The sequence below is a fragment of the Engraulis encrasicolus genome, chromosome 14 (assembly GCF_034702125.1).
Source record: "Engraulis encrasicolus isolate BLACKSEA-1 chromosome 14, IST_EnEncr_1.0, whole genome shotgun sequence".
In the NCBI taxonomy this organism is placed as follows: domain Eukaryota; kingdom Metazoa; phylum Chordata; class Actinopteri; order Clupeiformes; family Engraulidae; genus Engraulis; species Engraulis encrasicolus.
The window spans coordinates 13,531,200-13,556,199 of record NC_085870.1 but is presented as its reverse complement, the minus strand read 5'-3'; the positions used below and the strand labels follow the sequence as shown (position 1 = coordinate 13,556,199).

General features: G+C 43.1%; 2 protein-coding genes across 2 annotated transcripts in view; both read right to left on the bottom strand.

Annotated features, from left to right (window-relative positions):
* The window catches only part of sfmbt1 (Scm like with four mbt domains 1), a 23,916-nt gene extending 15,215 nt beyond the window's left edge, over positions 1 to 8,701 (bottom strand). Inside the window, exons 1-5 of the mRNA XM_063214960.1 lie at positions 8,603 to 8,701; positions 5,675 to 5,728; positions 4,421 to 4,515; positions 2,689 to 2,959; positions 1,861 to 1,949 (exon numbers count right to left, since the gene is read on the bottom strand). Of these exons, the coding sequence (XP_063071030.1) occupies positions 1,861 to 1,949; positions 2,689 to 2,959; positions 4,421 to 4,515; positions 5,675 to 5,699 (480 nt within the window). The 5' untranslated portion in view covers positions 5,700 to 5,728; positions 8,603 to 8,701. The remainder of the gene's footprint in view (positions 1 to 1,860; positions 1,950 to 2,688; positions 2,960 to 4,420; positions 4,516 to 5,674; positions 5,729 to 8,602) is intronic.
* Positions 8,702 to 10,212: 1,511 nt separating this feature from the next.
* Positions 10,213 to 25,000, bottom strand: part of prkcdb (protein kinase C, delta b) — a 39,633-nt gene continuing 24,845 nt past the window's right edge. The window contains exons 4-17 of the mRNA XM_063214959.1: positions 23,765 to 23,939; positions 22,804 to 22,835; positions 22,577 to 22,662; positions 21,552 to 21,681; positions 21,206 to 21,306; positions 20,468 to 20,558; positions 19,748 to 19,881; positions 19,273 to 19,446; positions 17,317 to 17,408; positions 15,931 to 15,993; positions 14,893 to 15,031; positions 14,013 to 14,201; positions 12,973 to 13,101; positions 10,213 to 11,389 (exon numbers count right to left, since the gene is read on the bottom strand). Of these exons, the coding sequence (XP_063071029.1) occupies positions 11,228 to 11,389; positions 12,973 to 13,101; positions 14,013 to 14,201; positions 14,893 to 15,031; positions 15,931 to 15,993; positions 17,317 to 17,408; positions 19,273 to 19,446; positions 19,748 to 19,881; positions 20,468 to 20,558; positions 21,206 to 21,306; positions 21,552 to 21,681; positions 22,577 to 22,662; positions 22,804 to 22,835; positions 23,765 to 23,939 (1,697 nt within the window). The 3' untranslated portion in view covers positions 10,213 to 11,227. The remainder of the gene's footprint in view (positions 11,390 to 12,972; positions 13,102 to 14,012; positions 14,202 to 14,892; positions 15,032 to 15,930; positions 15,994 to 17,316; positions 17,409 to 19,272; positions 19,447 to 19,747; positions 19,882 to 20,467; positions 20,559 to 21,205; positions 21,307 to 21,551; positions 21,682 to 22,576; positions 22,663 to 22,803; positions 22,836 to 23,764; positions 23,940 to 25,000) is intronic.

Sequence of the window (25,000 nt, the reverse complement as noted above, 5' to 3'; positions counted from 1 at the left end):
CGACAGGAAAAGATGGGCAATTTTACCACTGGATTGTCAGTTTTCTAATGAAATGCTTTTCCTAGTTCCCACAGCACTGTGTTAAGTCTATCACAGAAAACACTTCAATGATACCAAAACTAAATTTTGTTATGAAACTAATTAGGTCCAAGGGTCTGTGTTTATTTTGTGGATTTCCGTAAGATCAGGCTGCTTAGACATGCAGACAGGAACAACGATACATACAGTAAAGACCAGTCTAAAGCAAAAGTACTGTAGACTGTAGGAAAAAAAATACTGACAATAAAATAAAATAGTGGCCGACATACAGTTCCCTATGAATAAACATGTTCTGCAGTATAGTAGTAGAATACCTTGGAATATATAGGAATCACATAAACATTGCAAGAGCAATACACCAGAATGGGTCAGAACGCTATTGTACACACCTACTCATTTATATTTAATATAAGCACATACACGACTTTGCATGAGCATTACAACCCCATGGCTGTATATTACAATGGAAAAGGTTCCATGCTATTAAAGTTAAACAAATTAGAAGCATTTTCAACGTTTTTTTGCAAACAAAAAACAGATTTCCTAGTTGGGACTACCAATCAGAAATGTCCACTTAATATGAAAGTGGGACATGATATTGAGTGGGTGCTTCTGATTGACTGTTCCTCTATGGAACTGCAATTGTTACAACCAGACCATTGAGAATTTGGTCAGAGTGTTATTATATACACTTACACACTATTAAATCATCAATATGATTTACACTATGCTTCAAATCACAGATTGGTCTAAAAGGATGGGGGACCGCTTAGTGATGAATTAAATATGCCCAAGGCTGATCCTTGTGATTGACTTGAATTTTATAATAGCTATTGATTGATCACACATCATTAATCACACAGGCATTATGGAACACTATAAAGGTTGGTTCAAATTCCTCAGTTGTGACCTACAACTGAATGTAATTACAACAACATTTATCAGCAATATAATCCCACTTTCAGCAGTCAAACATATTTTTTAAAACCCTGTTTGTACTGGGAATCACTTCAGCAACAGTAGAAAGAGGTAGACACCCACTAAAGCAGAGAGTTGTAGCTCAATGGTAGTATAAATAAACTGGTATGTGTACTTGGTACTGCTGTGCCCCAACCATGAACAATCCCTAGTCGTACACACGTAACCTCTTATTACTGCAGATGGGGTAGACTGCAGGCCTATTCAATATTTGCTGAAAATACTTTAGTACATCATAACAACATTGCTATGACAGTACCAACAGCCTTAAGTAACACATTAAGACATAGCCATTAACATTTTGGTGACATTAAAGGGGTATGCCACTATTTTGGGGCTTAATACAGTTAAAATCGTTGGCCAGGGTTTATAAAGGTGGTAAAGTGTCTTATTTTTCATGTAAGCAGTTGTCTTGCTTTAAGACAAGTTAAAAGAGGGAATATGTCGCTAAGCTAGTGAAAGTCAATGGATCCGTGTAACATGCTACAATGCTACACGGATCCATTGACTTTCACTAGCTTAGCGACATATTTCCTCTTTTAACTTGTCTTACAGCAAGACAACGCTTAACCTGAAAAATAAGACACTTTACCACCTTTATAAACACCAGCCAACAATTTTAACTGTATTAAGCCCCAAAATAGTGGCATACCCCTTTAAGGTTATAACATAGGCTCCGTGGTAAAGGGCTAAACCAACTCAGTATAGACATATCTGCATTCAGAAGAGCAGAAAGCTAGCAGGGGTCATGTTCAACTCAGCAGCTGGGCCAGTGCCAGCATAAATAGCCCGGGATGCCGTGTGTGTTTGTGTGTGTGTGTGTGTGTGTGTGTGTGGACTCACCCCCTCCAGCAGGTGGGCTGGGGCACTGCAGGTGTCTGATAGGGCTTTCTCCAGCAGGGCTTCCCACTCAGGGTGCTTCTCCCGCACACCTACAGACAACACAAAGGTCAAAGGTCATTAGACAACCGCAGGCAGAGCCACTCACTCACCTCAGCTCACCCACAGTAGTGCACTTGTTGAACTGAGATGACATTGCTGAGATAAGAATGTTCGACAAGCACACTCAAAAACCAGAAACAATGACCATTGGGCATGTTAATAATAATTGAAACGTACTAAAATTGTTGATGTGTCGTCTGTGCACTTTCTTTTTTTTAAAATTGAGTTTATTTTTCCTATTTGCAATTAATTTTTCGTTTGCAATTTGTTAATGCTTATTGCAACATATTTACACTCAGGATGTTGCAGACGCGCAGCTTTTTGCTCAGCCAATTTGTCCCTGAATGAAAAGCTGATTTGTTTTTATTCATTAAAACCAATTAAATATAAACGGCATCAAGAAAAAAAATAATTGGCAAACATACGAAACAAAACAAATAAGCCAAAGTCTCCATCTGCCCATACAATAACAAAAAAACTGTTTTTATTTCAATTAGTCCTTTGTATACACTCAAAGTCAAAGATACATTGAGAAAAATACAAATTCCCGGGCCCCTATTTGCCCGTTGACACCCCCCCCCCCCCCTCACAGCTTCAGCAGGCTACCACACGAAGATTATAGGCGCGTCAAGTTGGACGCCGGCACAGCAACATTCTATCTATCTATCTTGACAAAAACAAAAACCCTGCACCCCTATTTGCCCGTTGCAACCCCCCTCCCCCCCTCACCGTCTGGGGGTCTCATGGGGTGTCCCTGCTGCCGGCTCCAGCCCAGAGGATGCAGGTCTGCCGTCATGACGTCGCACCAGAAGTCTGCTCGGCGGTCGTCCTGGTAGCCCTCGTAGCGCAGCAGCAGCAGCTGGCCACAGGTGGTGATGATGGAGGCCACCCAGTAGGCAGCCTGGCCATCGCCCTCCCCTGGCCCAGCTCCGCAGGTGCCACGCACGCACACCTCCAGCTTCATGCCCGGAGCCAGCCCCGTCTGCAGTCCCTGGTCCACCTGAGGAGGACGATGAGAGAAGAGGAGGAGGACGAGGAGAGAAGAGAAGGAGGATGAGGAGAGAAGAGGAGGCGGATGAGGAGAGAAGAGGAGCATTCTGTTGTGACCACTAGTTACTATTAGCAGATGGACTTAAAAGTTACACTTTGCAACATTTCAGAGGTTAATGACTCATCTTTATACATTTGTAGATGGTGTATGTACGGCTTATTAATGTCAGCTATTGTTTGTAGGGGGTTTTTGTGGTCTGCTGCTTGAATATTTGGAAGAATACACTGTAGTAGATAGTCCTCTACTGAAAGTGGAGGAGCCTTATCAGAAACCCAAACCAAAAAAGTTTCTTTGTGTGTCTGTACAACACGTCAGTGATTTCACAGCATTTCTAAGGAATTTCACAGCTCAAGACACAAAGAAGTGAAGAGATGCTGACATTACAATTCCAGGCAGCTGTTTGTGGAATTCAGTAGTGTAGTAACAATAATCTGCAACCGCCATGTAATTTCTCTGCAATACTCTCGCAATACTAAACTTCACGTCAATGACAAAAAACAAAAAACAAAACAAGAATATGAACTGGTATCCATGGCAATAACGATCACTCTGTGACCCAATGAGGCAGAGAGAGGTAAATGAGGAAGATAAATGGGGACAAATCGACTGTAGCCTTTTTAATACTGATGATGACACACTTCATCAGACAATTGCATGGCCCCCTGATTAACTGAAGAACACATCATGTTCTTCCGGGATAAGAAAGATGTGATTACCAACACATTACCCTGCATTTCCAGTTGTAATATCAAAGCCTGTATTTTGCATTTAGCCACCCTTGCTTGTCATTTCGCATGGGGAGATGAACGTCTGTGGGTTGGCGAGCAACCGTGTGTTTGTGTTTGCTAGCGATGACACATCGCATTGAGGGCGGCGTCACTGTTGCGGCGAGGTGCAGGACTATTACAGACATGCCCTCATGCCTCAGCAACAGCTGAGACAAGTTATTTCTCAAACATATGACTGGAGGGAGAGAGGGAGGGAGGAAGAGAGAGAGGGATGGAGGGGGGAGGGCTGTGGTGCATGCACACTGTTCATAGAGGAACTCACAAAGGCATGCATGACAATGGGCATAATTTTTGATGAATGGAAGCAGACTCTGAAAGCTTGAGGGAGCAAAGGTGTGCGCAGGTAAAAAAAAAGGTCTTGTGCCTTGATTATTAAAATGGTCTACACAAAGGAAATGAAAATTACTTTTATACATTTCTAGAACAATTCTTCGAAAATTCTCATTATAGCAAAACCTGTCAAAACATCGGCAAAATAATGTTGCTTTTCAGAAATGAAAAAAAAAAATCCACACAAGAAATGTACAAAAATCTATAAACATATTCCAGTTTGTCTTTTTTATTGCTGGCGGTGGCATGTCTTGACACATGAACTGTTCAGTGCACACGCAAAGACACTCACATGTTTGAAAGCGTGGTGGGGGACAGACAGGGCTCCGTTCTCCTCCAGGTGATCATCCCAGCTGAAGTCAGACGCCTCCTGACCAGAGTCCCCATCTGTGGTGGGGGGCCGCAGAGACAGAGACAGATCACAGATCAGCAGAGCTGTGCGTTTAGCCTTGGAACGGGAGTATGTGTACCAGACTTGTACGAAATTCCGAATTGAATGAATTGAAATTCACAGTAATGCCATAATATGAATACTAGGTGGTGGTGTTCTATGTACTCTCAATAGACCCATTCAGAGTCGACGTCCTCATGAATGCGTGCGCATCGTGGACTCAAACACACCAGAGATATTGTAATGATATTGTGAGAGACTCCACTTTTCTAGGTGGTACTGCACTCTAGGGGGAGTGCAGACTCCATTCAGAAAGAACGGGCTGCTGCGCTCGGAGCCGCATCTCGACAGCGGCGAATAGGAGAACAGCAGGCATGGGTGAAATCGGGAGTGATAATTCTGTATGTAATACTGGGTGACAGTGCAGACACTAAAGAGAGAAAAACTGCCGTTCTGAAGCGTGTACGTTGATAAAAAATAGAGATTCCGAAAAGTGCACTTATGCTATTTTGAGAGGGAAGAGGCTGTTCCAGAAGCATAGGAGATGTTTGTTGTTACAAGACATTAAACTACTGACTGGACTGATGACATCAGCAGGAATACCTGTGTCTGTGGTGCCCACTGCATATCTGAGGTTTGCGCAACATCCGTTATCTTATTTCGGAAAAAACACCTGTCGAGTCTCTGTACAAGTGAACAGAGCATGGACGGTTTTGAGGCAGCGGTGCGCACGCAGCCAACTTACGTCATACCTGTTTACAAACTCTAAAGGGGTCTATGGGTGGAGTAGATTAAATTCAAAGAAATTCAAGGTAATGACACCACCTAGTGTTAGTGTTATGGCATTAATTTGAAATTCAATTCATTCAATTCGGAATTTCGTACAAGCCTGATGTGTGCTCTATGGCCCCTGTACATTACAGTATTACAGCACCGCTACTACAGTGAGTGACTACTAGGCTACATCCCATGCACTAAAGCAGCACCCCCTCCTTATATCCTCCTCCTCCTCCTCCCCCTCCTCCTCCCCCTCCTTTTATCCTCCTCCTCCTCCTCCACTGGCAGTCCCTCTTGAGCTTTTTGTACTGCACAGCACACATTCTGACAAAAGGACACAGAGAGATGTTGCAGTGCTGCTGCTGCTCCTGAACTCACCAGACTCCAGTGGTGCATGGTTCATGTTGGCTCCCCCTATAGACTGGTTTGCAGCTGCCAGCGAAAGGACGGCGATGCAAGGGGTGGGGATGGGGTTGGGGGGTTGGAGAGGGAACGCAGACAAAAGGGAACAGATCAGTGGGTATAAATAAAGCAATATGAACAAAGACACTTTGTGAGACGGCAGAAAGTCTGCTAGTATATTAAGATTTTTTTTCTACATGTTTTTAATTCACAACTAACTAAACAATGTAGCTTTGGACAAAACAATTACAGGAAAGTCCTACAACTCTGTACAAACACTGTGCATTTGAAACAATATCACAATAACATGTCCACTTGTTGAGTACAGATATTCATTGCTGATATGGGGAAAGGGTGGACTGTGTGTGTGTGTGTGTGTGTGTGTGTGTGTGTGTGTGTGTGTTGGAGGCGAGAGAGAGAACCATTTTTAAGAGGCTTTGCATACTCGCATAAGACTAACAAAAGATGTTTAGTTTATTAATCCTCTTTGAAAACAATTAGATCTTATTGTACATCATGAATGCCATGGACAACTCCTGCCTAATTTAGTGCCATCATATTTGACGACTTGAAAGCAGGTTTCAAATCCTAGAATAGAAATCCACAACCCTTATCCAACATTATAATACAACATGTGTTTTATAACACCAAAAGGACTTTGAGCAAAATTAATTTCACCCAAATTTATAAAATACACACATTTAAAATGGCATATTCAGGATGAGGGTCAATGTGTGGAAAGTTAAGTTCCGTATGTCTTTGAAACCACACTGAGTGTGCACATATGGATGCATTAACACTTTTTTTTCCCAGAAATGCGTTGCCTTCAATGATGATCTATTCAGATAGTCGGGCTGTCAGACACTCTTTGTTGAGCTTTGACGTCTCCATTAACACGGAGAGCAGGGTGGGTCGGCTGGTCTGTGACAGGCCCTTGGTGTCCATGACCCTGGGAGCCGGTGAGATCAGCTCATTCAACCCCCTTTGGAACCCAACTCCAACTCCCCCTCGTACCCTCCTCACTCGAAACCCCCTGCAACTATGCTGGGATCAGGAGGGGGCAGCAAACGCTGTGGTACAATTGTGCTTAAGGTCACTCTGGTTTCCAAGGCAGACAAGGCAATGGACAGAGACGTATGCGATTATATGCCGTTAATGTGGACTTGGTCCATTACATTTCTGTTTTGCTGTTCATTGCAATTTAACACAGATGTAGACACGTCAGTGACGCACAAGTGAAGCGTCTAAATGAAGAGCAAACAATCTCTTTTCTCTTGTCGATGGTCATGTATTGCCGTGCAGCGTGTTCATCAGCAGAAATGAAAGTCTCGGATGGATTTCCGAATAGTAGAGTAGTGTTACTAAACAAACGAAGTGGCACGGCACCGGAGCCAGTAACACCACAAGCCAATCTGCATTCTACTTGTGGAGTAGGCTACGTAGTCTACAAAAGGAAAAACATGATTGGCTGTTCTGCTCAAAGCAAACCTCGCGGATCAGATATAGAGAAGGAAATACATCTTTACATCCCAACTCCCTAAACACCGACAAGCAGAATAACCCCTTTTGTTTTCATTAATAAAAAAAGTACCCCCCCCCCACACACACACACACACACACACACACACACACCTGTCCACTGACGCGACTGTTCCCACACATCTCGTGGATGTGCTTTATGGCTCTAAAAACCAGCTCCGCGTATATTTCATGAAGTTCCACGATACATTCCCAAGACATACTCTTCACGTGGGCATGCGCCATACACTATGAGTATGACCTCAAAACAGGCTATTGATGAAAACTTGCAATGCTGAGATGCGTCGAAAGATTACAGTGGTGCTTCGAAACGTGTGAAACGACGGACTTGTCAATTATTTTCTGCATTCCATTATGTCTGGATTACAACTGTCGTCGTGAGATTTGTGGTTTATTGTCAAGCTATAAAAAGAAGAACTCCCGTCTTCTGAATTCAATGCGGTCCATCTGATTTCCATTTCGCTGTCATACCATTTCACATTTCCCCATTTGTAAAGCTAGTATTAGACCGTGGGCATGATGGAATTAGAAGCACATAACTTATCGAATGCATTTTATTTCAGAACGAAGTACCGCAGTGTCATCGCTGGCTGCCATTTATTTATTGCCCATGCACACAATGGAAGTTACATTGCTGACTAACACCATGATAGCATAATGCAAGTTATGTAACTTCGGGAGTTGGTGCTCAACGAATAACTCTCTTTAGCTGTTGTGAAGGCAAATACATTAATTTGACGTTAATTATAAGTTCCCCCATAGACCCTTCCTGAGGATGATATTGGGGGAAAAAACTTCGGACTCATAGGGACTTGACGTTATGCAATAAGGCTAGAACATCCTAACATCACTCCAATGTCAACATGTGAACATGCAGAAAATACCAATGCTGAAAAGACAGTTGTGAGTATATAAGCTTCTGGGTGGGTTTCAGTCTGATAAAAACGCGATGTTCAGCTACACGCTAGCAAGATATTAAGCCAAGAACATTTCAGACATTCGCGCCGATTATCCAACTTTCATGCCTGAAGATAAAGGGAAGTGACAGACAAGCAATGGCCCAAACCAGTTGAAGAATAAACTGAGTTTGTAAAATGCAACATAGCAAGACACGACACTGACCCGAGTGCGGCTGAATCGGCACATGCTAAAAACGCCTGTAACCAAGTCAAGTTACGGAAACGTCATAGCTTGAGCAATATAGCTAGCAAGCAATAAGGGCGCTTGCACTCAACCGAGCCCAAGTCATCTTTTTAGGAGACGGGAAAAAAGATGCAGACAGCACTAAACGGGTTGCTACTACATTAGTCCACATATACATTTAATATAACATGTAAATATCTGGTAACAAAATGCGTTTCTTACCACTACGGAGTTTTTCAAGTCGGTTTTAGATGCAATGTCTTTTTCCGCCTAGCCGTTCACGACCTCATTCCAATATGGCTCAAACTGCCACTGCGCATGTTCTGCCGCCTAGCTTCACATCCACGTTCTAAGCCCGGGTAGCAGATATTGTCGGCTTTCGGCGAACAAAAAAGACTTGTCACGTCCATGGAAAATTAGGAAATGTGTGTTTTTAAACGTGGAGTTACAATGAAAAGAATTTATAACATTTTCACGTGAATGAAATTAAGAGTGTGTGTGCATTAAAACTGGCTTTGCTGTTGCCTATTTTAAGACATTTTAAATTGCAACTCCTAATGGTCGAACGAACCTGTTTGGGCACTGTTTAGCTAGACTTCTCTGCCTAGGTTACAATGTAGAAGTTAGATCATGCGCTTGGAAACCGAAAAAAGCAATTCATAAATAGGCTACGGATCATGTTCCCTTCCCATTGTCCGACAGTATCACCAGCCCATGACAGCCATAAAGCCTTAATCTAACTAGTAGGCTTTGGTAAATTCGCACCGCAGTGTTGGACGCCTCATCAAGTCCGTGAAATTATTTTACCAGGCTATTCCCAGAAAAAAACAAAAGCATAGCATGATCCCATAGCCTGTTAGTCAGTCTCCGAGCCATAACCTACGTGCCCGTCAGTTAAACTACGAAAGGAATGTTCGCTGCTTGAATGTAAAGGTGGGGATGCCGATGTATTTTTCCCTTCGCCTTTCTTATGTGCGTTGTGCAACCTCGACAAATGAATGGCAGAGCAGGGTTATTGTCTGTGTCACAGAAAGCAGTTGTAACAGCATGTATTTTTTCCTTAAATGGAATAGTCGACAGACCAGTCAGGAGTTCATTGAACTCTTCGACATAAATGATGATCACAACATTAAATAATATTATGATGAACCGTCGGACACGGCAAAGATCTCCACAGGCTAAATTCTTATAGCCTACTGATTTTGCACCTGATCAGGCGTTGTTAGGACATTCACTTGGACTAGGTTATACAAAAAAATGAAGCTGTTGAAACAAAGACAAATGCGGCCGAATGGAATTTATTTCATAGGCTAGTCATTTTTATTAGCTATATTCTTAAAGCTGTTTCATTGTCGACGATAGCTTATAAGCCTGTCATGACTGTTAGGTTATCAATGACTACCTCTGGGTTAGATCCTGTCACAAGTTCGACCGTCCAGCATGCAAGGGCCTGGACCTGGACCTGCGCATGCATCCAAATAATTTGTGTCCTATCTGGAACAAAACAAGAATGCGTTTCGTGCGGATTCATGACCACTGATTTACCAAAAAATGCCCAGGCACAACATTTGGTGTGATTCTGTTAGGTTAAAGTTCATCGTGCAAGGAGACTCTCAGTCTGTTAATCAGACTTTTGCATTCCTTCGGTTGGAGAAAACTTGCACCTTCGCCCACCGCGCGCCTGGTCGAGGAGCAGCAGCGAGCCGAGAGGGGGATATCCGAACAAATGATTCCACATGCAGCGCGCCTCAAATACCGCTAGATGGCGACTCAGTGGCTCATTTTCAGAGGTAAAATCACAGACAGGGAAACATCACTTCACTCCACAATAATTGTTTCTGGGATTTAAATGCCTTTATTGGTCTCTGCAGTTCAATTTTGTATCCCCAAGACAGTAAAAAAAGAAGATCCTTAGCCCCCCAATAATAAAAGGTTGAGCAATATACATATATTTTATATATACAAAATCTGACTTCTTTAGTTAAAATACCAACATTCAAGTAATATTACAAATACTTAAAACTATTTTAATCCAGAGAGCATCTCATTACACCAATAGGTACCTTTTTTAGCAATACCATTCAGTTTTGTCTGTCTGGCTACATGTAGCACTAAGATATGTGCTGGTATGGCCACATAGGGAGTATGTGTGTCAAAGCATTAGTGCAACAACCGGCCCAAATTTTACAAGGGGTACCACAAAAAAGGACTGGTAAGAAGGTAAAATATTACGTAATTTCTGTACACGCTTCAGAATGCCTAGGTTTGTTGTATGTTCATTTGTTCTGCTGAACAATTCTCACAGATTCCAGAGGTATGCAACGGTCATTCACAGAGGTAAGGCCAAAGTGTACAACATTTCTCAGACATCCAAGGAAACAGAACAGTGATCTGGGGTTTAAAAGATGAATATAAAACAGTCCCTTTTCTCAAGGCTGATGCCAGTGCTATGTAGTAAATGTAGAAAGTGTGTGTGTGTGTGTGTGTGTGTGTGTGTGTGTGTGTGTGTGTGTGTGTGTGTGTGTGTGTGTGTGTGTGTGTGTCTGTGTCTGTGTCTGTGTGTGTGTAATCACATGATCAAGTGAGAATGCAATCCCTCCCTTTGCACTAAATTCCACCATAACACCATATTGTCCATTGATTAAAATGCTTTGATCACAAGAGGAGAGGGAAACACTAGCTTTTTTGTTGCTTCCATCCTTCGGAGTGTTTAAAATGTAACACTGGCTTTATCTCCATCCTCTGCTTAAAAAAAACATCATACACCTCCCCTGCCCCCCTCTCCTTTCTATTGCACACCGATTGACTAGGGTGGGGGGTAGGTAGGCCAGAGTCCATGTGTCCACATCACTTCTTCTCCAGAATGGTGTCCATCTTGGGGTTGATGAAGGAGAACCCTTTGAAGGCCGTCTGGTCCATGGAGTCGATCAGGTTCTTGTCACAGTGCGAGAGGTTGGGTTTCTCGCTCAGGAACTCCCGGTCAAAGTTGCTGCAGTCGCTGGGGGATTTCTGTTGGCAAAAAGAAAGAGTATTGTCACTTTAGTTGTGTGTGTGTGTGTGTGTGTGTGTGTGTGTGTGTGTGTGTGTGTGTGTGTGTGTGTGTGTGTGTGTGTGTGTGTGTGTGTGTGTGTGTGTGTGTGTGTGTGTGTGTGAGTGAGTGTGTGTGAGAGCGAGAGTGAGAGTGTGTGTACGTGTGTGTGAGCGAGAGAGCAAGAGAGAGAGTAGTCAGTAAAACTAAGGGCATACTCAAAAACAAAGGGGGGGGGGGGACTAACCCAGCTACATGAACTCACAGTGTTGGTAAGGTTGTATGTAAGCTGCTCAGTAGAGGAGTGGTAGTCGTTAGTCCTTTAATCAAATCAAAGCTATAGGGCAGCCAGTATTTAACTGCCGGCCCACAGGCGGCCCAGAGGCGGCCCCCAGCTGTAGCAATGTACACTAGAGTTTTGATCCTGCTGTACAACACACGCTTTTCTTGTCAATCTCTTGGATGTCTTGTACATTATAGTATATTCACTGTTGTTAAGTCTTAAAATGATAAGACCATGTTTAAACCATGAACTGTTTACTAGATTACTATCTGGGAAACGGTACAGAGGCCTGAAGTCTCACACTACCAGACTCCAAATACAAAGTAGTTTCTTCCACCAAGCAGTTAAATTACTGAATTCATGCTGAAGACAACACTTTCTTTGCAGTTTTTTCCACCCCCCCACCCCCTCGCTCTTTTTTATTTTATTTTTATTTTTAAATCTTTTTGAGGACACAAAAAACACAACAATTTTTACTCTTTATAGGCTTCAACCTATAATAAGACGTAATAAACTAATCTTGAATCTTGAATCTAAAATGTGTTTTTACTGATTTGAAGAGTGTCATCACCATGTGTTAGTGATGGCTGCAAATGTGCGACCCAACGTAAGTTCTTGACTTTGGAATGTGGCCCAAATTAAATTCTAATTGCATTTTCGGGCTTATCCATCACTAGATTTACTGCTACTAAGTGACTAAACTTGCTTTCTGGAAAAAAAACCCTGGTAGGCAACATGTGTGACTATCTGACGAGAGGACTAATCTGCTTGTTTGCAGGCCTACATCAGTTTGTGTTGAGCAGACCTGTGCCAGCATGATGGTGTCATAGATAACAGACACGGTGGATGTAGTTGAGGCTCACACAGACATGAGAGACCACTGTCCAGTCAGTAAATGGAATAATTAAGAGATCACGGGGTATGTGCAAATATTGGCCCACCATGTATTGTCAATCAAATAAAATTAAAATGCTCACATTTTGCACCCCCATTTTGCACTCTCATTCTGCACCCCTATGCGGAATTCCATTAATGCAGTGTAGTAAAATAAATAAATAAATAATTTAAATGTTTATTTATCTATTTTACTGCACTGCATTCTACACTGCTATAAATAATTCCAATGTTTTCACCAACAAACAAAAGGGACAAAAAACAAATAATAAGTAAGTATATTGCCCATTTTGATATCGTCCGCAACAACAAAGTCAATCGATTTGCTAAAAATACACAGAAAAATTGAGCCAGAAGGACAGTTATCAGAAAGCCAGCTGTTCGTACCACTTTGGGCTTGAACGGCGGGGTCACTTCTCTTTTCTCAAGGGCCGGCCAGTTGATGGTCTTGAAGAAGCTATGTCCTCGGATGTTTCCCACCACACCGAGGCGACGGGTTGAGTCTCGCTCGAACAGCTGGGGAACAGGTCAAGAGTCAGATAAGTCACTGAGTGACGGGAAAATGTTTCCAGAACATGCATGCCTGATTTATACTGACCCAAAGACAACAGTATAGAAATAATACACTTTACACAAAGCTCTAACGTTTGGTTCTTTGTGTGTATTTCATTGATTTATCCCCTCCATGCATTTTTTACTCCAGAAAACATATGCATGTTCTACTCCTAGTTTGAAAGGTCTTCAAAACCTTTCAAATTGTTTTTCTAAAATCCATTTCATACTGTACATCTTTTAAATGTTCAGTACCGGTATAAGTTCCGCACTTTTCACGGACAATGAGATGGAGACGACAGAGGGGGTCACTGTGACTGCATTGATTTCACCAGAGTAAAAGACACAAAGTACGAGTGGATTGAGAATGACTGGACACTAGCTAACACCAAGTGAAGACTCCCTGGAATGTCAAATCAATATGATAAATAGCACTATTTACAAAGGGGCCAGGAGTTCACGTGTGTAAGTATGCACTAAAGTACCCTAAATGACAACACTTACACGGCACCTTGGTCTTACTGGCACAGTAACACCGTCTGCACTACATCCTCAAGCAGCACACTTAAAATGCCAGAGACAGAAAAGGGATCACCAAGATACCCATGTGTTGTTCTAAAAACGCCATCTAGTGTAGATAAGAAAATGCTTTGAAACAAGAGTTGGCAGATAAGTGATGTGTTTCATTAATGATCCAAATCATTTGGACACACAAAATTATTTGAAACCCTTATACTCTCAAGACCAAAAACAGACAGACAGACAGACAGACAGACAGACAGACAGACAGACAGACAGACAGACAGACAGACAGACAGACAGACACACACACACACACACACACATCGAAAGTACCAAAACAAAGCACATGGTACCTTCTCCAGCAGGTCTTTGGCCTCTTTGGTGATCCAGCGGGGATAGTGGGGCACGTCCATCCGGATGGACTCAAACAACTCATCCTCATCGTCGCCTTGGAAGGGTGACTGGCCAATCAGCATCTCATATAACAGCACCCCAAATGACCACCAGTCCACCGAGAAGGAGTACTTCTGGCCCAGTAGGATCTGTCAGAGAGGCAGTACAGGTGACGGACATTAACGTCAAGACGCCATTTTCATCCACTAAACTGGACCCCGTTTCTCCAAAAGCATTGTTGCTAACCAGTTATCAATTTAGTAGGTTGTCAATGGGAAATTGCATTGCAAACAAGCAAATTGCTAACTTAGTTGGCAACGATGATGTCAAGAAACACATCCATGGCAGGCTCTTAATTGCTTGTGATAGATTATTCAATGGACAGGAAATAGCCAAACTATGCATTGATAACTTGTAGCTAACCAAAGCTATCCATGTGTAGTGTGGCCTTTTCCTTGTTTTCAACTTAGTTATGTTCATTCGATCAGCACTCTCAGAAAAGCAATAAGTGCTTGGGTGAAGCCTGCTCCAACCCTTATGAAATTGAGCTCCTGGGTAGGAGAGGTGTGTTTGATGGTGGGATTATATAGTGTGTGTGATGGAATGACCATCACTAGGGTAACAGCAACAAGTCTGGCTCTTTGGTGTAGTGGTCAAAAGGGCAGTTTGGTACCCCAGAAGATCCGGGTTCAAGTCCCAGTGGGGCAACTCTAGTACCCCTCACTACACAGTGTGAATTGATTTACCCATATTTACTATCTTTGTAGCTAACTTTGTAGAGAAAGCAAAATAATGGTGTAGAAAATAAACCAGTAAAAATGGGTGGTAAATAATGTGTACCTCAGGTGCAATGTAGTCTGGGGTGCCACAGAACGTGGTGGCACGGTTCTCTCCCAGCATGTTCTCTTTGCACATGCCAAAATCTGCAATCTTGACATGTCCGTCTCTGTCCAGCATGACATTGTCCAACTTCAGATCTCTGGGGAGAAAATATAGCAAATTACATTTACATCCTTCATGTTTGTTTGTTCCTCAGAATAAAACTACAAACTTATTTTTCAATTACTTAACAACAGGTAGAACCCATGTCAAAAGAAAGTTTTTGAGGATGTCTCTTTTGGATACAGCTGAGAGACGGCATTTCGTAAACAGCAGGGTTTCACAAAACCACCAACTAGCTATAGCCAGTGGCCCATGAAACAATCAGTCATTCCCTCTCTGGCATGGTTTCTGAACAGGAAGCTGCAATTTTGCACTTCTGTGGTATTTTAGGTGGCGGTGCACACTTCCTGCAAGTCCAGAACTTTCACACACATCACATCACATCACACATGCAAGGGCTTCAGTCTTCTGACAGCTCACCAAACTGTTTTTTTGTTTTGTTTGTTTTTTTAAATCTGCACTCACTTTTTTTTCTGATCTCAGAATTTTTGGTAACACTTGAGAATAGGGTTCATGTCATCCATTAATACATACCTTACTGTTACATACATACATTACTGTTTGTGTAAGAGACTTACAAGACATGCGTCACGGGCGTACTAGGACCGTATAAGGATTGTAGCAATAAATTATATATAATATATATAATATTATATAATCAATATAATATAAATTATTATTATAATAAGGGCCGTATAGGCAGTGATCAAGATATTTGTGAATGCGTGGCTAAAAAATCATTGGGTTTGCTTAATACGTGTCTTACATGTAACTTATACAAACAGTTAGACATGTGTTACAGGATAACATGTGAACCTTACAATGAAGTGTTTTCTACAGATTTCTTTTATTTTTATCATTTTCTATTTAAATAAAACACACTTCTACCACGTGTCAGGGTATGTTGTCAAGGCATGGGAAATGAAGATGGCCAACCTGTAAATGATTCCTCTGGAGTGGAGGAACTGGAGCCCACAGATGATTTCAGCTCCGTAGAACCTGTGAGAGAGTGAGAGAGAGAGAGAGAGAGAGAGCAAAAGAGAGAGAGGAGCAGCAACATTAAAAATAGAAATACACATCGCCAGACAGGCGAATACTGCACATTCTTCACTGGCTCCCTTAACTCCTAAATTTCAAACAGCTGCAGAGCACTGTGGCGATGCGAGATGCAGGCAAGCAGGCAAGCAGGCGCGGCAGCTCTCATCTAAAGCCTTTCAAATTGCCTCCTTTTCTGTGAAAGCACCTTTGTGCAAATTGCTGAGAGGGAAAGAGACGGCCAGAAATGGTAGCAGGGCTGGCTGGTATGGTGTGGCGTACAAGGCAGTAAGGTGTGTGTGTGTGTGTGTGTGTGTGTGTGTGTGTGTGTGTGTGTGTGTGTGTGTGTGTGTGTGTGTGTGTGTGTGTGTGTGCCATGACGAGACATCTTATGTATGCAGATGACCTTGTGACCTTTAGTCCAAGTAGTGCGGGGCTGCAACAGCTTCTTAATATATGCTCTGAATATGGCGTGCAATTTGACATAAAGTATAATTCCAGTAAAAGTGCTGTTTTAATATGTAGAACTAAACAGGATAAAGGCCTTAAATTTCCTGTGTTCAGACTGTCAAATAACCCTCTTGATGTCTGCAAAAAGATAAAATATCTTGGTCACTGTATTACAGAGGATATGTATGATGATGATGACATGTATAGGCAGTGTTGTAAGCTATATGCGCAGGCAAACACTATAGCCCGTAAATTTACATTTTGCTCCACACAAGTGAAAGTGGCCCTGTTTAAGGCGTATTGCACACCTCTTTACACTGCACACCTCTGGTCTTTATACAAGAAGTCCAGCATGCAGAAGCTACAAGTTGCATACAATGATGCGTTGAGAATCTTACTTAAGGTTCCCAGAGGAGGGAGTGCTAGCCTGATGTTTGTCTGCGCAGGAGTAAGCACACTGCATGCACTTTTGAGGAACTTGATGCATAAGTTTACACAGCGCCTGGATGTTTCTACCAATAGTATAATGGTGGCACTTTGTAATCCATCTGTGAGTAGTGCAAGGTATACATCCAGGATGAGAGCTCACTGGACACAATGTTTGTATAGATTTTAGTCATCTTATTCTGTGCCTTTTTGTGTTGTGATGTCTAATCTGTGTGGTTTGTCATGATGTGTATATGTTTTGTGTTGATTTGGGCAAGTGCCTGTCAAATAAACTGAAACTGAAACTGAAACTGAAAAGACAGGCAGGCTAGAGAGGGTTTCCAGGGTGGAGATGGCAGTGGGGAGAAGGGGGGGGGGCAATGCTGGAGGGGTGCATTAAAAGGTACTCACGTAGCTCTGTACAGGTCGAAGCGCCCTTTGTCTTGTATGTGAAACATAAGGTCTCCACCATTCAGGTACTCCATCACAAAGAATAAGTGTTCCTGTTGGGAAGAGAACAAATAGTCACACACACACGCACACACCTTTTTTAATAGACTTTGTGTTTTGAAAAAAAAAATCACTATGATCACATATACTCTTGCGAAACAGAGACCCATTCATCACTCATGCTGAATCATCCATCTTCTCTATGTACTGTTGCTTTGCAGTGAAGGACACTGAGGACTCGGGACTTCGCACAAATAGGAAAACAGGAGTGTTTATTTATGAGGCTTCTGTCAGATCACAACTAATCTACCACTTTGAAAATATTAAAGACAACAGCATAGGCAAAAGCAATAAAAGCAGACCATTGCATAAGTCAGCCTAGAATGATTGTGAATCCTGAGCATCAGAGAGAAATGATTCCAAATTACAATTAGTGTAAGCAAGGGACACACGCTTAAATGGTCCCACCAATGTCATACAAAAATTTAGGTAGACTACACTGCCCATGTTTGTGGGAATAATCATACAAGCAGCAGTTATCATGTCATTATGCCATTATGCAAATTTCTGATGAACCAGTGAGTAAATGTGGCCTTATAATTTAAAAGGTGCATCAATGGCATTAATGTGCATTTTATGCTCCATGGCACCCCTGCTTTTAGTACAGAATAACAAATATACCATGCAAAGTCATTGCTAGGCTGCATTGACACCACTCTGATCTGTTCTATATTTAGCCTAATAACTAGACGAACTCGCCTAGCGAGCTGGTCTAGTACCACATCATAGGACATCATCCGAAAGGACACAAATCTTGCCCTTCAATCACAATGCTCTGACTGTGTAACTAGAATTTTTTTCTGCTTTTAATCTGAGTAGCAAGACCTTGGGCCAAGAAAGGTGATCGTGCTGGTCATTTACGTGCAGTTTAACAGTACACGTCTATGGTTTGAGCAGCAACCGCTGGTACCACGGTTTCGCTGTTACGGTGCCAGACTGTCATTTTTTCATGTCATGGTATAGTCAGGGTTCATTACATGTACCATCCCTTGCCAACCCTGCATGTAAACTCTGCCGAAGGCAAGTCTAGTATGACTGACACGCTGTTACAATTGGCTTTTCCAACTTGCTTTGGCGAGGTGGGACCTCTAGCACTTTTCATTTCATGGTTCAAGCTGTCTCCATTTGCATTCCGAGAGTTGGGGGGGCATGCTGTGGCCTTAGCATGTCAGTACACCCGTACCATATAAAATATGTGCAACACTGCTCGTGGGGGACCGCGGTTCGGTTCCGGCCTGTATCATTTCCCAACGCTTACCCAGCTCTCGGCCACTATTTTCCTGTCTCTCTTGACTTTCCTGTCTTAACAATCGCAAAAGCCCAAAAATATACTTTTTAAAAAAGCTATTCAGTGTAGCTCGGTCTTCCTCAGATTCCAATCTGAATCTGAGGAATCTGAGGAAGACCGAGAGGTCGAAACGTCATTGCCAATGAATGAATGAATAAAAAGAAGAAAATATAACTTAAAGAAGAAAAAATCCAAAGTAGTGTGCGAACCTTTTTTCAACAAAAAAACGTAAATGTCATAGCCTCAGCCAATCCTGACACATGGCTCCGGGCGAGACATACTGTTAGAGCAAAGCCAGCGAGGTACGGTAGTAAGGCTTCCCAATGCCATTAGGCCCTGCCGTGGCCAACCGGTAGGGCACTTGTCTACCATGCGGCCGACCCGGGTTCGATTCCCGGCCCGGGTCATTTGTCGACCCTTCCCCATCTCTCTCCCCATTTGCTTCCTGTCCACCTCTCACACTATCCTATCATCAATAAAGTTGTAAAAGACCAAAAAATATATTTAAAAAAAGACACAAAAGAAAACTAATGACTTGATTTAACGCCACACATCTAAGTGTTCCTCACCTTGGTCTGGAAGGTGCAGAAGAGGTGGGTGAGGAAAGGGTTGTCCCAGGCCAGTGCTAGCACCCTCTTCTCCACCATGGTGCACTCCACATCGTCGTCCATCAACACCACGTCTTTCTTCAGGGCCTTCACCGCAAAAAACTCCCCGGTACCCTTCAGCTCCGCCAGCATCACCTGTGGGGAGAGAGAGAGAGAGAGAGAGAGAGAGAGAGAGAGAGAGAGAGAGAGAGAGAGAGAGAGAGAGAGAGAGAGAGAGAGAGAGAGAGAGAGAGAGAGAGAGAGAGAGAGAGCAGTGTGTGTGGTGTGTGTGTGAGAGAGAGACAGAGAGAGACAGAAAGAGCAGTGTGTGTGTGTGTGTGTTGGGGGAGGCAAAACAGTGAAACAAGAGTTTAGAAGTAGATAAACATGAGTTCACAATTGCATGTCATCATCAATGCTGACTACAACCGCTAGAGCACCAAGTGAGACTCCGTACCTTGCCAAAGCTGCCCTTTCCCAGCACCTTGCTGAAGGCAAAGCTGTTCATGGTTACACGGGTCTGGTGGATGATGTTGGTGGCTGGGGTGGACGGGGCGGCAGGACTGGGGCCATCAGGCCACACGTGGTCAGCTGAAAAAAAAAACAGAAAAATAAAAGGAGCGTTCTACCAAACACAGAGCAGGAAAAAAAGAAAATAATCCAAAGCCTAAAACCATCAAAAATGCTTCAAAGTTAGTATGACCGTTAACCAGCAAATTTTAAATGTGTCTGCAGTCCAACAGCTGATGGCAGACATGAGATCTATCAAGTATGCTGATAATCAGAGGTGTCAAAAGTAAAAGTAAATTCATGGTGTAAGTACAACACTAGCACCTGATATTACATAACTGTTACACCATTTACTCCATTGTACCTAATGAGATAGATAAGACTGTGTTGCTACTGAAAAACACTAAAAACCTGACCGGAACCCACCACAAACTCGATCTATCCTCCACAGAGTCTGCTGGTCGTAAGTCAAGTACACAAGTCTGCTGATTACTCAGAGTTACCTGAAGAAGAAACTGTTTCTTACTTTTACTTTTACTTTTGACACCTCTGCTGTGAAATAAGGATCAGCATGTTGAAGTAACCATTTGTGATTTGCTTTGCATACCAAACATTTCTCTAGATCAGGAAATGTACGGATAAATAAGCAAGGTGTGCTCATTCTCACCACCACTAGGGTCCGCTGCGGGGCGTTTGGGGATGTCCTGGTATATTCCTATGTCTGCTGCGGTTGAGTCTGATCGTCTTGTTGAGGATTTCTGGAAATTGTTTCAAAAAAGGTAACCACATTGATTTCACCAGCAGTACACCTGCATCTCCATGAAAAGAGATCTGTTATAGGTTGGAATATTTGTAGTACTGCTCACAGGGATGGACAAACTGGCTTGAGGGAGTAAAATTCCCTCAGCAGGTTTTCCCTCAGCATGTACACCAGTGATTTCCTTAAATCCTTTCCTCTACATTGTCAAAATAGTTTTTTTTTTTGCTAAATAGAATCGTATCAGCTGGCCCCTGAACTTGGAATGAACAAATATATGGCACGACTATTACTTTTTGAAGCCAAGATGTTCGCCACCGGTCGGGTGTTCTGTCGAGATGACCTACTATTACGCCGTTAACATGGTCCAAACCCAAGCTCTAACCCGTCGTCTTCAGGGCACTATTATTTATTGTTTATATGTTGGATCCCCATTAGCTGTGGTGATGCCACAGCTATGCTTCCTGGGGTCCAATACTTAGAAAAAAACCCACTAAGAATCATTTGATCAAATTTGTGTCATTAAAAGTGTCGTAATGTCTTGTGATGTCAGTAGTTTTGTAATATCATGGTAGCTCATCTTGACGGGTAGCTGATACGAACGGGACACCAGCTCCCTCTGATCAGATGTCATGTGCTGGCTCTCACCTGGCTGACTTGCGTCAGTGCCTCAGACAGCAGCTTCTGGTTGATGCCACAGAGGTTGGCCACTTTGTTCTGGCACTTACGGTGGACGTTCATCCCACAGTCTGAGAGGCAATGACAAACGTAAAATTAGCTAAATGGAAATCAAATCCATGAATGATGAATGCATTCATTTCAAGGAATGCACAAGTCAATTAAGACACATGAAACTGATTTACTATTACTTTAACTTTTTTAACGTTGAAAAATGTATAGACTTTTGAATTATAGGGCTTCAATAAAGTACTGTACTTTAAAGTACAGCAAAATTAAGTAGAGCATCAACCAATGGAAGCCAACAGGCACCTACCTTCACACTTCTGTCCTTGCCGCACCATCCCCCAGAGCAGGCTTCCACAGTGATCACAGAACGTGGGACTCATGTAGTTGTGCGTCTTGAAGCGGTGCGGCATGTCAATCTTGAAGCGCTCCTTCTGGAACTGCATAAAAACATAGCTGTAGTCACACTCACTACTTTGGCCAAAGACCTCCTGCTCCGGCTCCATCCACAGTGCCGGGCGCTGCCAGCGCACCCCGCCTCTGAGCTTCCTCATCTGGGCCTGGTCGTCGGTGAGCCCTGGGCCTACTGTGGAGGTTCCTCTTGGGGAACTGGTAGTGTAACGCGATCTGTGTTGTTCTCTTCTACTCCCTCTTTTCTCAATAGACTTGTTTCCTGGTCTTAATGGTTGTCTGGTAAGTAGTAGATTCAAAAGCACTCTAAGCAGTGTAGGTCTGACTTTTCCACCAAGGGATCTGCGATCTTCCTCTTCTGAGGAAACCCTAACACGGCTCCTTTTCCAGCTCAGACTCTAACAAAGAGCAACCACTGGAGAACGAGTTAGACATTTTCTTGTCTGTGCTGCTGCTGGCCATCGTTGCAGACTTAAAATCCTCTCATAGACCTGGCCCTGACTGACCACTGCTGAGCCTATCTGCCTGTCTGACTGCCTGCCCCCTGGAACTTCCCAGAAAGTTTCAGGTGGCCAAAAATGCACCCGTGTGGCTGGACTTCGCTTAAACAGCCCCAAAGTTATCTCTGTATTCCCAAGGGGGCGGGGAGTTACCTCGCAATCCCACATTTTAACAACATGTGACGTCTACACCTCTGATGCAATCACTGGAGCTCTGGGTTTTTTTCCGTGACAGAAAAGGGGCAGAGTAGACATTGATCAAAAAGGCCAGTTAGAGGACAAGTCCATACTGTATGCATTTCGGGCCTTCACTGAATTCATACTAATAGGGGCAAGGGCTGGGGTAAAGGGGGATTCTGACAAAAACATGATGTTGAGACCAATGTGGCAGCGCTATAAGCAGAGACGTTCATCTTCAGCTTACCATTGTGTCACGGCTGTTGGCTGCCGTCCCCGTACATCTCCCGATGATTTTATCGATGCATTTCTTGTGGATGGCTGCGTTGCACTCTGTCACATAAAATGAAAGCACAGTCAGAACTGACAGATGTGTGCAATTGACCTGAATGACAGAGTAATAATCATGGGCAACGATGGCGAGGGCCATTTAAAATGGGTTCATGGGTTGTGTTCATTGAAGTTGGCACTCACGTCTGCACTTGTATCCTTGCTTATTGAGTCCCCTGTTAGAAAAAAGGAAAAACAAGCAAACAGAATTCACATTAGCTAAGGACATGACCATAAAATAAACAAATAAGGAAACTGGAAAATCAATCTCAATTTTCACATCATACAGAGAGCACATTTACACTACAACGCAATGAGTTTTCCTGCAAATGTTGTAGCATTAAATTTGAGTTAATTTATAAGTAAGGTCATTTATGTTTGTGACATGGATCAATGTGGAGACAATGGTAGGACATCACTTTGTTACGTCAGAGGAGATGGTTGCTATCTCCACGTATGCGAGATAGTCTTGGGTGCAGGGGGCAATTCCAAAAGAGAGACTGATCTCATCTCTATCTTATCATGTACTATTGTGTTAACTGAATGAATTACCGGTAACTAATTGTGTTAACATCAAAAGTTCAAAAACGTAGCCGATAAACAATCAAAAGGAACCAAACTGCTTGAGAGTGATTGGATTTCAATGAGAAATATATTAAAATGTTTTGATTTCAGAAGCAAGGTTAATACTGTATGTCACTAACATGGCCATTGATTGTATGGTTGAAAATCGAACCGCATTTAAATGGGATAAGAAGGGAATGCTGTAGCTCAGCGCTCTAATGCACTGTGTTCACTGCTCATGAAGTCCCGGGTTCGACTGCGGTGTGGGTTTCTACCCCAACCCTACCCAGTCTCACTGCTCACTTGTTTCTCTGTCCAATGAAGGCAACCGATGGGGGTTGCTATGGTGTACTGTGCTCGTATCACATGAGGGGAGTTGCCCACTCGGAGCCAGGCTTGAGTCTGGCCTAGTAGGTCATATCCCAACACTACCCCATCTCTGCTTCCTCTCTTCTTCATGTCTCATTCTTCACTTTCTCGGTCATACTGAAGTCCTAAAAATAAAATAAAAAATAAAAGGAGATGGGGATGTGTGGCTCACCAGACGAACTCCCTGCAGACGGAGCAGAAGGTGGGCTGCTTGAAGAAGGTGGCCTGGAACTCGTGGTTCTTGATGAAGTGCACCTTGGCCTGCTTGATGGCCCCGCGCCGCCTGTTCAGGGTCATCACCCCATCCTGCTCGTCCTCCTCCATCGTCTTGGCCGGCGCCTTGGGAACTGCAGGGGGGATGGATGGATGGATGAATGAATGAATGAATGGTTAGATGGATGGATGGACACAGGGCCAGATTAACGCACCAGCTAGATATGGCTGCAGCCAAGGGGACCCCATCTGCCAGGGTGCCCCTGATTGGCCAAAAGAGAAAAAACGGCAGAATTGTGGCAAGATGTAATAGTAAAAAATGAATGTCATGTTGAGTACAGTTGATAGATATGTTATCCTTAATTCCTAGCTCTTAATTATGACACTGTCACTATGTACATTTGTCAGGAAACCTGTAACCTGTAGCCTAGGGGCCCCAGGCCATCTTACTTCCGGCCCTGGATGGATTGATGGAGGGCACACATGGCAAAGCACTTAACGTCTGGGGGTGACACCGTGATGGATAATGACAGGATCACACCATTTTTCATGCCAGCTAATCGAGGTGGGTAGCCTTTCCCAATTTTCCAACCCCCATAGGTGAATAAAGTACTGTTAAAAGTAAAAAAGAGAGGACTGGAGGGCTGCTGTGTTCAAGTAGTAAAGCTGGTGGTGGTTTGAAGCTGCTCTTTGGCTAAGACGTAGAAAATATTTTTTAAAAGGCGGCAGGATGCCAAGGCACTCTTCCAAGATAAAACTGCTTTAATACAAGTGCGAGTTCATGTTTGAACTCAAAGAATTTAAATTACTGCCAACATGTTTCGGCCAGCTACAGGGCCTTCATCAGGGCCAGAACGGGTAGAACTAAGTGAATTCAAGATTGAAGTACAGCATGCATTTCACAACATGCATGTCACATAATGCTGTCCTTAAACGCTTCTCATCAACACAATGTTGTTTGACACTTTAACTTAAATGCTTTTCGTCAAAAAAGTGCAGGTCAAATCAATATTCTGCACTACGATTCCCCCCCCCCAAAAAATATATTGAGGCGCCGAGTCCTTCAAAGAGCGAAATGTAGGGCTGAGGGCATTTGCTCAGTGGCTGTATTCGCATGACTTCCAAATTATAACGAGGATCAGAGTTCCTTCAGAAGAGAAAAATATACTGCACGGCTGAGGGTAGGTATTTCTAG